Below are 17,564 nucleotides of genomic sequence, written 5' to 3'. Positions count from 1 at the left end.
TTAAGAGACAAGGCGTGTGAACACAGACAAAGGAAGAAGTCAAGACACCACCGACGCGGACTAGCAACAGCAAAAGCACACAACAGCAGAAAAGAAAGAAGTAATAAAACTTAACTGCACATGCCAATGCAATAGGCAAACCTATCCATCCGGCACACATAGGGGCCAATGTGAGAGATAACTATATAGACACCTGATTTCATCTTTATGCAGGTTGAACTGAACGTTGCCTCACGCATGTGCTACCACTGTCATAAATATACGCACTACCAGGCCAGAAACATGTTTAACAGTTAAGGTCTGGCATATCTTTGATAGTACTAGTGTTGCATGCATGAGGCAACAATAAATTTTACAATATTCGGATTGTCTCACGATGACCACGACGTTTTTGCCTGTTAGGACCACAACTAGCTGGATGACCTCTAGCTGCCATCGAGATGCCAGAAGTTAAAAAATTGAACCCCCCCCCCCCCCCCACTCCCTACCGTTCTTTTCATTTTTTATTTCTTTTTGAGAAATGAATGTTTTTAGCCTTTGCATTCTATTATGGTCTTGTCAGTTTCAATTTTTATCGGATTGAGCTCGTACGGTTATTCTCTGTGTTTTCTAGAAAACGTATCAATGAGATTCTACTGTAATTATTTTCTAGTTAACTTGCATCGAAATGACCAGCGTGCATTGAAAAGTACAGAGATGGCAATGTATATTGGAAAGATGTAGCCATGATAAATAAAAGCACCGAGATATATAATCCAAGAACTTTTCTTAATTTACCAACAAAATGAAGTAGGACATGTGTAATATAACGCATGGTACTAAAAATATTTAAAAGAAGCAAAATCCCTAGAAAAAAAAACCTAACCAGATTTTTACGACACATTTTTTATATACAGAAACACATAAAATAGCCAGAAATAGTTCCTAAAAAAGGCAGATATTTTTTCAAATGTGTTTATTACCTCAAGAGCATCGCCCCGAATAATGAGGGCATCATCATTCCGACGTCTGAACTTCATCAGTTCACATCGGGCTTCTGTTCGATTCGCAACGGACTCAAAAATGTGCACATCTTGAGATCTGGACACCAAACGAGATGATTTGGCAATGCTTGTTGCAGTTTCCAGTTTGTCTCCTGTCAGCATCCACACCTGAAGAAAAAAAAAAAGCAACAGTGAAAGGTAAAATATCGCAACTGCAAATTCTCACATAAATAACACAGCAATATTATTTGCCACAACATGCCACGTAATTGTTTGCGGGTCATTCTTCGCCAACTGTCCCAACCTTGGCGCTCGACCGTCTGCGATTTGCTTGAAAAAAATTCAAAACTACTTACCTAAAGCCCAACGTTTCCCCTCAAATATTTTTTTGCGAAAAACATTTTCCAGTACCGCAAGCCTTATGAGAATTTTTTTGGAAAGCTTGAAACCGTAGCTCGTAAAACATGTCGAAAAATTCGTTCTTTTTAAATAAGATTAAGACAATTTTTTCCTTTTGAACAATGGTAGGCACTTCACTTAAAATAAGTATTACGAGCTTTTAGGCTTTCGTAAATTTTTTCAAGTGGCCTCGATTATGGAGAATATGGTCGATATTGGGGATGTTTTCATATAAAGACAGCATATGGCAAAATGTGATAGTTGGCATTAGCATGTTTCCAGAATGTTTTACTGCAGACCAAAAATAATTTCAGGCATATACAGTGTGAAATAAAGTTTACAGGTGGTGACAAAGTTCCAAAAATGAATATTTTTGCAAATGTTTGGCCATGAATAAAACATTGAGGCTGTCCTACTAAAAATATGCTCAATAGCAGATTTACTAGCGACCTTCATTGGCTGCTATGAGAAAGCTTTATAAAACTAGTGTTTGTAATAAGCGAGAAAAACATTTTTAAATTTGTGTTACCGCTCTCAGGGTTTTTATGTATTTATACGCCGTAGCAATGCGCCCTAGTGGTAAGTACAAGCTGCATGGATGTGGGAATCATCTGGACAACATAATCAACTTTGTCTGTGCTTATTTAAATTATTTACAAGCTAGTATTACCCTTATATAGGTAATTATTTTCTGTATATCCTTCATGCTGTAACAATGCTATACAAGATAAACTTTGATTTGATTTTATCGGATTAATGAACAAGAAATGCGAGACCTACTGATTGTATCTAACCACATGCAGTTGTATTCATGCAGCTTGTGCAGTATGCTTACGCAGCACTGGAAAGTGGTACCCATGTGTGCAATACACCACTACCTATATGCTAACATTTAGAAGTAGGAAGAATATGATGAAAGAAAGGTTCAATTGAAGTGAAAACAAAACAAAACAAAAGATGTGCTGCTTGACAGCTAAGTTGCACTTATGGATCAGCATATGGTGATGATGATGAGTAGTTTTTAGTGGCGCAAGGGCCAATTGATGGCCAAAGAGCGCCATTTCAATTGACTACAGATATGAACAATGATATGGTGCGTGGCTGTAAAGGGGCCTTAAAATTCCTCGCACTAACGCGGGTTAAAACATGAAAGTAATAAAATCATGACAGTGGCATGACATATATGTAGCGATAGCGGATGGCAAAATGTCATGATAATAAAACCATGATAAGATGTAGTCACCGCAGCCACGACCACTCTATAGAGGTCGTGCTACGGATGACCTCGAAATATCGGGTGAAAGCTTTGTACATCTTTTAAAAACGTGAAAAGTGTTTGCAGTTTAAAAAGCGGATCCCTACCGATGAGCATCCCAGGGTGTAGAGAGAGCTGCTGTCGGTAGGGCAGTAAAAAGTGCTTTTTTCTTAGAGCATCTAGCTCATTGCACTGGACGAGAATGTGGAGAACCGTAAGGGGCTCTCCACATCTCTCACAATATGGTGGATCACCGGTAGACAGAAGAAATGAATGTGTAGAATGTGTATGTCCTGTTCTAAGCCTTGTTAGTATTACTTCTGTGTGTCGTGATTTTGATAGTGGCAGCCAATAACCTAGTTGCGGCTTAATAGCATGGAGTTTATTATCTGTGTGTTTATCCCACATGCTCTGCCAATACCCCCTGAACTTGCGTTTTATAAAAGGTTTTAAGTCAAGTGCAGGGACTGGTGTTGATGCATTGGCAGTAGTGACATTGGCGCAAGCAGCCAGATTGTCGGCCAAAACGTTCCCTGTCGGCCAAAACGGTGCCCTGGAACCCAGCAGACAACAACATGCTGTTTTGATGTGTAGAGTGTGCACAGAAGTGAGTAAAGTGACACCAGCACGGGGTTCTTGTGTTTTTTAGGAGTTTTCAGGGCTTTGATCACGCTTAGGGAATCTGTGTATATTACTGCCTTTTGTAATTTTATCTGTTTAAGGGGAGATGCGGGTCGAAAAATCGCGTTTTTTGCGAAAATTTCCACTTTTGAGATATTGCTTTTAAAATCACTTTTGATCATTCAACTATCATTTCCCCAAAGGTCATAGCTGAATTCAAACGAGAAAGTGGTAAAAAGCCGATCTGCGCTAGTGAAGGTAGCTGCCGAAGTCGCGAATTCACGCATCCGACGGCTATTTTTGAAAATCCGCCACTCGGCAACACGATGACGTCCGCCATCGGGGTTTGTTCGGTGGTGTAGATCAAGGCTCCTTCTAGTGTACAGGCGTCCCCCTAGTTTCGTATTTTAGTGAGGAATTTCACAAAACAGTCGTTTCCAAGTCGGTTTGCAGCCAAGCTGCAGCCGCTTCGCGCATCTCTACCGGTCACATGGTACGCTACCGAGGCCGCCATTGGCTACATCTGATCGGCCTCGCTCGCTGAGCGCTTGCGACGATCGGCACTTGCCGTGCGTTTCTACGTTTTTCCGAGTTCACCATGGATAACTCGAAGAAGCGAGACTTCCGAGCACGAAAGTTTGCAAGCAAGAACAAGTACCAAGGGCGTCGACGTAAACCGAAGCGCAAAGCAGCGGTAGAAGAATGCGAGCCGCGGGCCACTAGGCCTAATCAAGGCAGCGGGGATACGGCGGCTTGCGGGAACTTTGACGAAATCGACGCCGCGATCAAGTTCATCAGCGCATCAGAAAAAAAGATTGAACAGTTCGAAAGCGAAAGAACGAAGAGTGTTTGTGGCTCTGTGAGCGGAGTATTTTGTGACATCGGCGCACTGACATCGATGGTAAGCCGTGCTGTTTGTCCAACATGCCACACCGCTGGACTCGTCGTTCGCGACACCGCAAGTAAACGTAAGGGCCTCTCTTCGTTCCTCGAGCTGCACTGTGATAACAGTGAGTGTCCTGAGTCAGTGGTTTCTGCCGCGCATAGTTCGCGGCGTGTTCTGCCGGAAAGACAGCCCACCGATGCCGGTGATGACTGGAGCTACCGAAGCGGCAGCTCGCGTGACAGCTTCGCTGTCAATGTGAAGGTAGTTGTGGCTGCACGTGCAATAGGCATTGGGCATGAACAGCTGTCGCGTTTTTGCGCTATTCTTGGACTGCCAATACCTATGCATCATAAGACTTTTATTGCAATTGGCAAAAAAGTTCATGCTGCAGCTACCAAAGCTGTGCAAGAAAACCTGGCGAAAGCGCGGATGATAACTAAAGAGAAAGTGGATGGGGCTGATGTTGCTGTCATGTATGATGGCACATGGCAAAAAAGAGGGCACAAGAGCCACAATGGCATCGGCACTGCTGTGTCTGTGGACACTGGTTTGTGCCTAGATTTTGAAGTGCTATCGAATTACTGCCTTGCCTGTAGCCGGCACCAGGACTTGGGTGATGAGGAAGAAATATGGCAAGCATTCCACACACCTGTCTGCGAAAAAAATACAGAGTGCTCCTCTCATGCCATGGAGACTGAGGCAGCTTTGCGCATATGGGGCAGGACATCCTCATACACAACACCATTGCGCTTCACCAAGTTCCTCAGTGATGGGGACAGCAAAGCTTATACCGCTGTCGCTGAGGCCAAGGTATATGGTGAAGCTGTTGTGGACAAGGAGGAGTGCACAAACCATGTGGCCAAGCGTCTAGGCACTGCACTTCGGAAACTGCCAACAAGACTTCCACGAGGGGAAAAGCTGACAGATGGCACAATTCAGAAGCTGCAGAACTATTACCGTATTGCAATCACAAACAACAGAGGTGATATTCTGAAAATGCATCGTGCCATCTGGGCCTCATATTTCCATTCATCATCGAGCAACACAGCAGGCAGCCACCGATACTGTCCAGAAGGGGCGACTTCCTGGTGCAAGCATAGGCGAGCTGAAGCGCTTGGGGAGGCCCCACCCGACCACACACCAATCTTGACCAAGGCTCAAGGATTGGCTGTGCTTCCCATTTACAAGCGGCTCACAGATGAAAAGTTGCTGGTGCGTTGTATCCAAGGGAAGACCCAAAACGCTGCAGAATCTTTGAACAGCAAAATCTGGTTGTTGTGTCCGAAGACTAAGTTTGCCTCCCGGACAACAGTGGAAACTGCAGCTGCTATGGCCGTGTTGTGGTTCAATAAAGGACATTCAAGCTTTGAACACGTGCTAGAGGAGCTTGGTGTAGTCCCACCAGATCAACTGATCACCCTGGGCCAATCCCGCGACCAGAGGAGAATCGAAAGAATGTCTGCGTGTGAAACAGCCGAGGCAAGGGCCCATCGGCGGAACGTGGCAAAGAAAGCGCGCCTTGATGACTCCCTTCTCAAGCGGCGAGAAGGATCCACATATGGAGCAGGACAATTTTAGGTGCTCTAGCTGTGTCCCTTCTATGATATCACCAAGTTTTGTGCAAATCGCACTGTGTAATCATGAGTAAACATATTTACAACTTTCAAATGCATTTTTCTCGATTTCCATTTTGAGGTAATTCTCTCATCTTGTGCACAATCTTTTTTAGGCATAAAATAGTCCTATCTTGATGAAATTTTGCACAGAGCTTAATCAGCCACTCTAGAATACAAGTATCTACTTTAGGTTGCATTATACATCACAGATTTTTTGTTACACAACTTGATACACTGATAGAGAGATGTAAAATATGCATTTAGTACTTTTAATTTTTTTTTTTAATGTAGCAAATAAATTTTCTGTTTGAGGTACTTTTCTGTATTGTACTGCTCAAGTGCAGCAGAATGAGCCATTTTGCAATTCTGTGTGAAAATTTTTAGTAAGCTTTATTATGTGCACAAAAAACACTATATTTTGATATCAAAGTTGTAGTAACTCCGGAACTACTATAGCTATCAAACAAATAATTGCAGTTATGAAATCAGCACTGCAAGCTTTACTAACACCTAAAATTTCAAGGAGCTGGGTTATGAAATAAAAAAAAACCTTTTTCGAGTAGCATCTCCCCTTAATGTGTTTTAGGACCGCCAGTATTGCGTAAGCTTCTCCTGTGAAAATGCTTGCATTAGGATGAAGAACGCCGGCCTCGGAAAAGGATTGTCCTACCGCTGCATATGACACAGAAGTGTTTGACTTTGACGCATCGGTAAAGAACTCAGGGCATGTGTATTTATGTTGTAGTTCTAGGAAGTATGTATGTATGTGTGCAAGTGGTGCGTGCTTTGTGACATCAACAAAAGAGACATCAGAGTCTATAAGCTGCCACTGCCACGGTGGCAGATATGTTGCAGGAGCCATCAAACTGTGTTCAAGAGGCACACCTGTTTCTTCGGCCAGGCTCCTTACACGCAGCGCGTAGGGCTGCCTAAACGAAGGACGGTTCTCGAACAAGCCAGAACAAGACAAATCATTAATTGTGAAATGGGGAGAGTGTTTCTTGTCTGCCTTCACCTTCAAAAAGTACAAAAAGGACAGGGAACATCTTTGTAGGTGGAGCGACCATTCATTCGAATCCACTTACAGGCTCTCCACAGGGCTGGTGCGGAAAGCACCCGTAGAGAGGCGAATGCCTAGATGGTGGACAGGGTCGAGAATTTTCAAGGCTGATGGTGTTGCCGACTGATAGATTATAGCACCGTAATCTAGGCGTGTGCATACGAGGCTTTTATATAAGTTAATTAAACCTTTCCTGTCACTACCCCATGTAGTGCGTGACAACACTTTCAAAATGTTCATTGTTTTTAAGCACCTGTCCCTTAAATACTTGATGTGTGGGACGAAGGTTAGCTTAGTGTCTAATATGAGACCAAGAAACTTGTGCTCGGTCTTCACTGACAGAGGTTGACCATGCAGGTCAATGTCGGGGTCAGGATGGAGGCCCCTCTTTCGGCTGAACAAGACACAAGTGCTCTTTTGCCCGTTGAGTATAAAACCATTCTCGTTTGCCCATTGAGATACCTTGTTCAACGCTAGTTGAACTTGACGTTGGCACATTGAGATGTTGCACGATTTGTAACCAATCTGCACATCATCGACATATATGCAGTAAAAAATATTTCGTGGGAAAGACAGGTGCAAGGAATTCATTTTAACTATGAAAAGTGTGCAGCTCAATACACCTCCTTGTGGCACTCCTGTTTCTTGGACAAATACTCGAGATAAGACAGTGCCAACTTGGACACGGAATGTACGGTTGGACAGGTAGCTTTCGATAACTGTCAGCATTCTACCCCGCACACCTAAATGTGACAGGTCTCGCAATATGCCGAAGCGCCATGTAGTGTCATATGCCTTTTCCATATCGAGGAACACAGAAAGAAAAAATTGCTCATGAAAAAAAGCGTCGCGAATTTGTGCTTCGATATGGACAAGGTGGTCAGTGGTGGACCGAGCCTCTCGAAACCCACACTGGTATGGGTCAAGTAGGCCACTAATTTCAAGGAAGTGCATCAGGCGCCTGTTAATCATTTTTTCAAAGACTTTGCAAATACAGCTGGTTAATGCTATTGGCCTGTAGCTGGAAACTGAGGCCGGGTCCTTGCCTTGTTTTAGAATTGGGATAATGATAGCTTCCTTCCAGGCTGAGGGTAGCTCGCCAGAAGACCATATCGCATTGTACAGAGAGAGGAGAGCTTTCTGGGTTTCAGTGGGCAGGTGTTTTAACATTTCATATGCCACACGGTCCGGGCCTGGGGCAGATTTATTGCAGCAGGCAAGTGAGGCCTGCAGTTCAGCCAAACAGAAAGGTTTGTTGTATGCCTCATGTGTTGTGGGCTTGCGCTCTGATTTCTGTTTTTCTATTACGGTTTTGCATCGTCGGAACGCTTCACTATAGTGTGTTGAGCTGGAGACCTGTTCAAAGTGCGCTCCGAGAGTGTTTCCCTGGTCTTCCAAACTCTCCCCTTGTGTGTTCACTAGAGGAAGCGAATGTGCTCCTCGTCCTGCCACCTTACCAACCATGCTCCAGACTCCCGACTCATCTGTGTATGAGTTAATGCCTGATACAAATTTGTGCCAACTTTCTCTTCTCGCCTGTCGGCGCGTCCTCCTTGCTTGCGACTTGACGTTCTTAAAGTTTACAAGATTCTCAGCTGTGGGCGAGACTCTAAGCAACCTCCATGCCTAATTTTGTTTTTTCCAAGCATCACGGCACTCATTATTCCACCATGGGACTCGTCGTTTGCTTGACGGTCCACATGTTTGGGGAATACATTTTGTTGGTGCATCAACCAAGAAAGCTGTAAAGTAGCATACAGCATCCTCTACGCTCAATGCCGCCATGTCAGTCCAAGGTAATAAAGTCATTTTTTGAAATTTTTCCCAATCGGCTTTGCCGGTTAGCCATTTGGGAACTTGTGCAGGACATGTATTTGTTATTGGTGTGCTGATAACGATAGGAAAATGGTCACTACCATATGGATCATTAATGACTTCCCATTTAAGTAGAGGCAGGAGGGATGGGGATATTATGCTGAGGTCTATTGCTGAGTACGCATTGTTAGCTATGTTGTAATATTGTTACGTGATTTCGTCTGACTGAAAGAGAGCATAGTGGGGAATACCCAAGTAAGGTGCCTCAGACTGAGAGTGAAGAAGTGGACGTTGTCGGTGAGCTGCGTTGTGGCTGCGGACTGACAACTGTTATTTTCCCCGTAACATTTTGGTGGAGGTCCTGGGTACTCTTCTGACAATGGAGCTACGCAGTAGACGCCTTCTTAAGTCTGCTACCATGGCTCCGGGTGAGGATACGGCTTCGCCACCTACCTCAGCAACGACAGCAACCCGGTACGTCGCCCTAACGCAACCCCGTGATCCCGGTACCTTTACTGGAGAGGACAACGCGAATGTGCACAAGTGGCTTAGCATGTACGAGCGCGTCAGCAAGCAACATGGCTGGGAACCAACCGTTATGCTTGTGAATGTCATTTTCTATCTTGACAAGACCCCTCGCATCTGGTTTGAGACCCACGAGCACGAAATCACAAGCTAGAAAATGTTTAAACAACAGCTCCACGACCTTTTTGGCACCCCGTTTGGTCAACAGCTTGATGCCCGAAAGCAATTGGCTGTACGTACACAGACGTCCACTGAGCCCTACTTGACTTATATTCAAGACGACTTAGCGTTGTGTCAAAGGGCCGATACCAACATGAATGTGGCCGACAAGATTTCACACATTTTAAAAGGAATCGCCGACGATGCGTTCAGCCTGCTTGTATTTACCAACGTAACGACCATCGAGCCGTGATCAAAGAGTGCCGCCGTCTCGAGCAGGCGAAGAGTCGACGCATTTTTCAGCAGTTTCAGCGCCTACCCAACACCGCGGCAACGTCGTCTTGCGAAGCCACTCCTTCTCATCCGTCTACAACCGAAGACGTGACGCGCATCGTCCGACGTGAACTCGAGGCCGCTTACCTGGCTGCCAACAAACCGACGTTGCCCGACGCCTCAACGCCAGCTGTCGCCTTGATCCAGGCTGTTGTCCACCAGGAATTCGCTAACCTTGGTATCCTGTCCACTGCACCCACACTGGATAATACTGGTCCCTCGATAGCTTCTGTAGACATGAGACGTCGCCGTCCGTACTCTATTCGAACCAGGAACCCATCTGAATGGCGAACAGCTGATGATAAGCCAATCTGGTTCCGCTGTGGTCGCGCAGGACACATCGCTCGTTACTGCCGCAGCCAATGGCCATCTATGTCTTTTGGCTCATACCCCGCTTACAGTAACTCATTCCGTCCGCCAAACCACCGTTATCCGACTCGCACTGAGTCTACAGCATTTACTGCCCCTGAGGACTACGGCCACCCTGTCCCGTCGTCACCACCGCCTCAAAGCCGCCCTTCTCGTTCAAATACGCGTCGCCGCTCACCCTCGCCATCGTTCAACCGCCCCATGTCCCCGGAAAACTAAGCTGCGCAGCTTCTGGAGGTGAAGCTGCCCTGTCGACCTTACCTAAAAATCCTCTGTTGCCCTTACGTTTAAACCGGAACACCCTAGAAGTATATGTTGATGGCACACCTGTTGAAGGTTTGATAGATACGGGCGCTCACGTCTGAATTATGAGTTCGCGTTTTCGTCGTCGCATGAAGAAGGTCCTCACGCCCCCCTTGACCAGTGTTGTCCAAGTTGCAGATGGTGCTAAAGTCCCTGTCGTCGGTATGTGCACAGCTCAACTTACCGTAGCCGGTCATCAAGTGGTCGTCCTTTTTACCGTGCTTGCAAAATGTCCTCACGACCTCATACTAGGCCTCGATTTTCTTGCCGCCAATTCTGCTCTGATTGATTGCTCCGCTGCTGTGCTCCGCCTTGAACTGCCACAAATCAGTGCCGCCTCGTACCAACCTACATTCTGATTACAATGCAGCGACTTTGCTCCCCTGCCCTCCAAAACTGTGAGGTACGTCGATTTTCTGTGCTCACCAGCTGTGCCCGACGGTGACTATTACGCTACGCCTCTCACCGACGTACTCCTTGCGCACAATGTTGCAGTGCCCTATACGGTGCTCAGCATCACAGATAACAAAACTTGTCTACCTCTTGTCAATTTCGGCTACATGAATCATGTGCTTCCACAAGGCATTTCTGTGGCCCACCTGTGTCCGTTGCTCGATTCACAAATTGAAGTGCTTGCCTTAGACACACTTGTTTCACCGCAGCGCACATCACTCGCAACACATTCGCGCAGCCGTCAAATTGTAGACATGATCGCCACTGATCTTCCGCCTCCGCAGGTTGAAGCCCTACAACATCTTCTCGAGGCCTACCAGGATATTTTCAATTTTGGTGACCGACCTCTTGGGCAGACGTCCTTTGCCCAGCATCGCATACACACAGGTGATGCCAACCCTGTTCACCGCCGTCCCTACAGAGTGTCTGCTTTTGAGCAGAGCCTAATTGAGAAGGAGGTGAACAAGATGCTAGCGAAGGACATTATTGAACCATCCTCCAGTCCCTGGGCATCCCCGGTGGTATTAGTTAAAAAGAAGGACGGATCGTGGCGATTTTGTGTGGACTATCGCCACCTTAACAACATCACCAACAAAGACGCATACCCTCTGCCCCGCATTGACGACGCCCTTGATTGCCTCCATGGTGCCGCCTACTTTTCTTCCATCGATCTTCGTTTTGGTTATTGGCAGATTGCCGTGGACCACATGGAACGAGAGAAGACGGCTTTTGTAACATCCGATGGCCTCTACCAATTCAAAGTCATGCCTTTCGGCTTGTGTAATGCCCCCGCCACCTTTAAACGAATGATGGACTCTCTGCTCCATGGATTCAAGTGGTCTACGTGTCTTTGTTATCTGGATGACGTGATTGTGTTTGCTCCCACTTTTGAAGCGCACCTTGAGAGACTGTCAAAAATTCTTGATGTATTCCGTCTCGCCGGCCTTCAGCTGAATTCATCCAAGTGCCAGTTTGGTCGCCGTCGCATTACAATACTTGGACATATTGTTGACGCTTACGGCGTACAGCCTGACCCAGAAAAAGTTCGAGCTGTGAAGGACTTTCCTGTGCCAAAAACCGCCAAAGATGTCCGCAGCTTTGTGGGGCTCTGCTCCTATTTTCGGCGGTTCATCAAGAACTTCACGGAAATCGCTCGGCCCCTAACAGATTTACTCAAACCAGATGAGACGTTTACCTGGGGTCCCTCGCAAGCAGCAGCATTTTCCGACCTGACATCTTTGCTTACTTCTTCTCCTGTGCTGGCTCACTTCGACCCTACGGCACCGACCGAAGTGCGCACCGATGTCAGCGGTTACGGAATAGGCGCTGTGTTGGCTCAGCGACAACACGGGCAGCATCGCGTGATAGCTTATGCCAGCAGGCTGCTGTCCACCTCGGAGCGTAATTACTCCATCACAGAGCGCGAATGCCTAGAGCTGGTGTGGGCAGTCGCGAAATTTCGCCCGACCATTTATAGTTCTCACCGACCACCACGCTCTCTGCTGGCTCGCCTCCCTCAAAGATCCCACAGGTCGTCTCGCCCGCTGGGCACTCCGCCTCCAGGAGTATTCTTACACCGTAGTGTACAAATCAGGAAAACTGCACAAAGATGTGGATTGTCTGTCACGCTACCCTGTAGCCGACTGCGATCCTACGAGCACTGATTCTGTGGGCTGCGTCCTTTCCATCTCCCAGCTGCTTCATCTCGGGGACGAGCAGCGTCGCGATCCGGATATCAGCCGCCTAATACAACAGCTCGAATCTTCACCGCAAGACACTTCTGTTCGCACGTTTACCTTAAAGGACCACACCTTATATCGGCGTAATTTATCGCCCAATAGTCACGACCTACTTCTGGTCATACCAAAGCACCTGCGTTCCACAGTCCTACGCGAGCTCCATGACGCGCCAAACGCAGGTCACCTTGGTGTCTCTCGCACATATGACCGTGTCCGTCGCCGCTTCTACTGGCCTGGCCTTTCACGCTCTGTACGTCGCTATGTCAACGCTTGTGAAATTTGCCAGCGTCGCAAAAAGCCGTTGGGACTCCCTTCCGGATATCTTCAGCCCATCGACATCCCATCAGAGCCATTCTTCCGTGTTGGTTTGGACCTTCTCGGTCCCTTCCCAACCTCCGCCTCCGGAAACAAGTGGGTCGCGGTGGCTACGAATTACGCGACCCGTTATGCAGTTACGCGAGCCATGCCAACAAGCTGCGCTACAGAGGTCGCTGATTTTTTACTACGCGATCTCATTTTAGTGCATGGAGCCCCTCGTCAACTGCTGACGGACCGAGGTCGTACGTTCCTTTCGAAAGTGGTTGACGATATCCTGCGTTCCTGCTCTACCCAACATAAGCTCACGACATCGTACCACCCCCAGACAAACGGGCTTACAGAACGTTTAAACCGCACCCTGACAGACATGCTATCGAAATACGTCTCGGCCGACCATCGTGATTGGGACCTTGCACTACCCTACGTGACGTTCGCATACAATTCCTCCCGGCATGACACTGCCGGGTACTCGCCATTTTACCTTCTGTTTGGACGCGAACCAACATTGCCGTTGGATACCTTCCTGCCAGCCGCTGCGCAGTCTACTTCTGAATATGCACGCGACGCTAATACCCGAGCTGACCACGCTCGTTAGCTTGCCCGCAGCAGATTAATGGCGTCCCAAGACTCGCAGAAGCATCGTTATGATGAGCGGCATCGCGACAAACATTTTCCAACAGGTTCCCTCGTTCTTTTTTGGTCCCCTACGCGACATGCAGGCCTTTCAGAAAAACTTCTCTCTCGTTTCACGGGCCCATACCACGTGCTTAGACGAGTGACCGGCACTACATATGAAATTGTCCCTGATAATCCATCAACCTCTTCCGCTCTGCTGTCAAGGGACATCGTCCACGCATCAAGGCTCAAGCGTTACCACACTGCTCCTGCTGTGGCCCCGTAAACTCGCCGGGTCGGCGCTTTTGCCACCGGGGTCGTGTTACGTGATTTCGTCTGACTGAAAGAGGGCATAGTGGGGCATACCCAAGTAAGGTGCCTCAGACTGAGAGTGAAGAAGTGGACGTTGTCGGTGAGCTGCGTTGTGGCTGCGGACTGGCAACTGTTATTTTCCACGTAACAATATGTTGGCTCTTTCCGATTCAGCAGGCTTGCACCGAAAGAAAAAAGGAGCTGTTCAATCAGGCGACCTCGAGCATCGCAGCGAGAGTCACCCCACAGACTTCTATGTGCATTGAAATCTCCCAGGAGAAAATAAGGTTCTGGAAGTTTCTCTAGGAGGGACTGGAATTCATGCTTTTGAAGACGGTGTTGTGGAGAGGTATGTAGAGAGAGCAGATGGTGACGAGCTTATTCAAAAGAACTGTTCGAACAGCCACCGCCTCAAGGGATATTTGTAGTGGTAGGTGAGTGCATGCAATCCCTTGATTTACTATAATGGCAACACCACCGGATGGCACAATGGCATCATTCCGGTCTTTCCGAAAGATAACGTAGTGACGTAAAAAATTGGTGTGTTTAGGTTTCAGGTGTGTCTCTTGTACGCACAGCACCTTAGGTGTATGTTTGTGTAAAAGTTCCTGGATGTCGTCGAGGTTTCTCAACAGTCCTCTGACGTTCCACTGTAGTATTTGTGTCATTTTAATGTAGTGTGGTGCTGTGTGTACAGAGGTGTTGCATTAGTTTACAGGGCCTTTTGAGGGCCCTGTGATTCGAGGTTTTTCTTTTTTGGCGCGCTCCAAGGAGTTGCGCCTATCTTTCGGCGTCTGAGGCGCCGGAGGAGTGGGACTTGTATCCATCACCTCTTGTGAGGTGGTGGATGGTGCCTGCTGGGCAGGCACTTTCACTGAACTTTGGGACTTAACTGCGCCTGCAGTGGTCCGAGGTTCAGCAGACACTGGGGTCTGCCGGCCCTGTTTGTCAGGTGGCGGAGCAGTACAGGCTGCTCCAGCCGGGGGCGCTGGCGGCACGACCGTGGCCACACACTGTGTGACATTCGCGGGTGCCGAGGCATGTGGCGCGGCGCCCCGGCGCGTCACATCTACAAAGGAGGGATAAGATGGGTTGTGTATTGCGAAACATTGGCGTGCTTCTTGGAATGTGAGATTGAATTTAACCTTAAGTTCTACTATTTGTTTCTCTTTTTTCCATGCGGGGCATGATCGTGAGTAGGCAGCGTGATCTTCACAGTTCAAACAATGAGTTGTTTCTGAGGTGCAGTTGTCCGATATGTGTTGAATGAATGCGCACTTTGTGCAAATGGCACACCCTCTACAACTCTGGGATCCATGACCGAAACGTTGGCACTTGAAACATCGACGAGGGTTGGGAATCTACGGTCTTACACGAAGCTTATAATAGCCGATTTCGATTGATTCTGGTAGGTCACTTGTTCCGAAGGTGATTATTACGTGCTTTGTAGGGGTCAGTTTGTTGTTGCGCCTTATTGTTATTCGTGTATATGGACCTGTGTGGGCCCACCGAAACAGGGGTTTCCCCAAAGGCTACAAGCTTAGACAGCTTTTCATACTGAGCTTTGTCACGAACCTCGAGAAAAAGATCGCCACTTCCCATCTTTGTCACTAAATTTATAACCTGGGCCTATTGCTTCTGTGAGAGTTTTAGAAACGATGATGATTGATTGATTGATTTGTGGGGTTTAACGTCCCAAAACCATATGATTATGAGAGACGCCGTAGTGGAGGGCTCCGGAAATTTTGACCACCTGGGGTTCTTTAACGTGCACCCAAATCTGAGCACACGGGCCTACGACATTTCCGCCTCCATCGAAAATGCAGCCGCCGCAGCCGGGATTTGAACCCGCGACCTGCGGGTCAGCAGCCGAGTGCCTTAGCCACTAGACCACCACGGCGGGGCAGTTTGAAACGAGGAAAGGTGAAATGGCTCGGACTGTCTTCTTTTCGTTTTGACTGTGGATTGCATGGTACTTTGGGAATGTCGGCTTTGGTATGTTAGGCAGGAAAGTATCTTCGGTGCACCACCTTTTTAGGGAGCGATCAGAAAAGTGGGGAAAAGATTTTGCCATAAAAATACAATAAAGTTCGGCGGCGATGGTGGCCACCCACCACCGAGCCCAACAAAGGGACGCTACAAGGTTGACTAGTGAACACTTGGAACACTTGGAGACGCCAGCCATGCATCGCCGCTATAACCGAATACAAGTACCCAAGGTTGGGTAACTACACAGGGTTAACCCTCGCCGCCACGAAATTCGGAAGTAAACAGAAAGGAGAAGATGACAGCATAGATAAAAAGTGAGAGATAAAGACGAAGATGTAGGAAGAGAGAGATAGGAAAAGGCGACTGCCGATTTCCCCTGGGTGGGTCAGCCCAGGGGTGCCGTCTACGTGAAGCCGGGGCCAAAGCCTCTGCCGGGGGCCTTAAAGGTCCAATCACCCAGCATTGGCTGAACACCCAGGATCCCCTTTTCCCCGGACACGGCAAAGCCACGCACGGCTAGGCGTGGGAGAGTCAAAACTGCCCCGTTAGCTCGGGTCCGTGGTGTCGCTACACACCAAACGCCTACTTGCGCAGGTGCCCCTGCGGGACATCAACATATGGTCACCGGTGCCAAATGGTCAATTATATATGATTATGTTGGTCCTAACTGCAGCTTGTCCGCGGTCCAAAACATTTTATTTTATTTATATAGATCAATTTCTTAACAGTAATGCTCTTCCTACTTCTAAATGTTAAATACAGGTAGCAGTGTGTTGTACACATCAGTACCACTTTCCGGTTCTGTGTAAACATACTATGCAGGCTGCCAGCGAACAGCTGCATGTGGCTAAATGCAGTCTAGTAGATCTCGTGTCTCTCGTTAACTAAGGGTAATACAAGCTTGTAAATAAATTAAATAAGCATGGACAAAGTTTATTATTTTGTCCAGATAATCCCCACGTCCGTGCAGCTTGTACTTACCGCTAGGACGCATTTTTACGGCATATAAACACGTGCAAACCCCGAGAGCAGTAACACACAAATTAAAAAAAAAATTGTTTTGCTTAAAACAAAGACAAGTTTGATAAAGCTTTCTCATAGCAGCCAATGAACATCGCTAGTAAATCTGCTATTGGGCATATTTTTAGTAGGACAGCCTCAATGTTGAATTCACAGCCAAACATTTGCAAAAATATTCATATTTTGAACTTTGTCACCACCTGTAAACTTTATTTTGCACTGTATATGCCTAAAATTATTTTTGGTGTACAGTAAAACATTCTAGAAATGTGCTAATGCCAACTAACATATTTTGCCATATGCTGTCTTCCTATGAAAAAATCCCTAATATGGACCATATTCTTCATAATCGAGGCCACATGAAAAGATTCACGAAAGCCTAAAAGCTCATAATACTTATTTTAAGTGAAGCGCCTACCATTGTTCTAAAGGAAAAAATTGTCTTAATCTTATTTAAAAAGAATTGATTTTTTGACAATATGTTTTATGAGCTACTGTTTCAAGCTTTCCAAAAAAAATTCACATAAGGCTTGCGGTACTTGAAAATTTATTTTGCAAAAATGTTTCTGGGAACACCTATGGTTTCGAGCGGATAGTTCTGAATTTTTTTTCAAGTAAATCGCAGATGGTCAAGCACCAAGTTTGGGACAGTTGTTGTGGAATGACCCTTGCACAAGTCAAAACTACTAGTACGAGAGCTACACAGCTACACAACAAAAGTGCATGCGCAGAGGCTCAAGAACAATTACAAATGCTGGGCTCATGTGAATATCAAAACACACTGAATATTCAAA

The 17,564-nt window shown here is 46.8% G+C and overlaps 1 protein-coding gene across 3 annotated transcripts in view; it reads right to left on the bottom strand.

Annotated features, from left to right (window-relative positions):
• The window catches only part of LOC119176494 (putative phospholipid-transporting ATPase IIB), an 89,221-nt gene that overhangs the window by 28,742 nt on the left and 42,915 nt on the right, over nt 1-17,564 (bottom strand). For all 3 annotated transcript variants that reach the window (XM_037427804.2, XM_037427803.2, XM_037427805.2), the window contains one exon: nt 963-1,151. In XM_037427804.2, coding sequence (XP_037283701.2) covers nt 963-1,151 — 189 coding nt within the window. The remainder of the gene's footprint in view (nt 1-962; nt 1,152-17,564) is intronic.

This window comes from Rhipicephalus microplus, chromosome X, assembly GCF_043290135.1.
Source record: "Rhipicephalus microplus isolate Deutch F79 chromosome X, USDA_Rmic, whole genome shotgun sequence".
NCBI lineage: Eukaryota > Metazoa > Arthropoda > Arachnida > Ixodida > Ixodidae > Rhipicephalus > Rhipicephalus microplus.
This window is presented reverse-complemented; position numbering and strand designations above follow the sequence as displayed.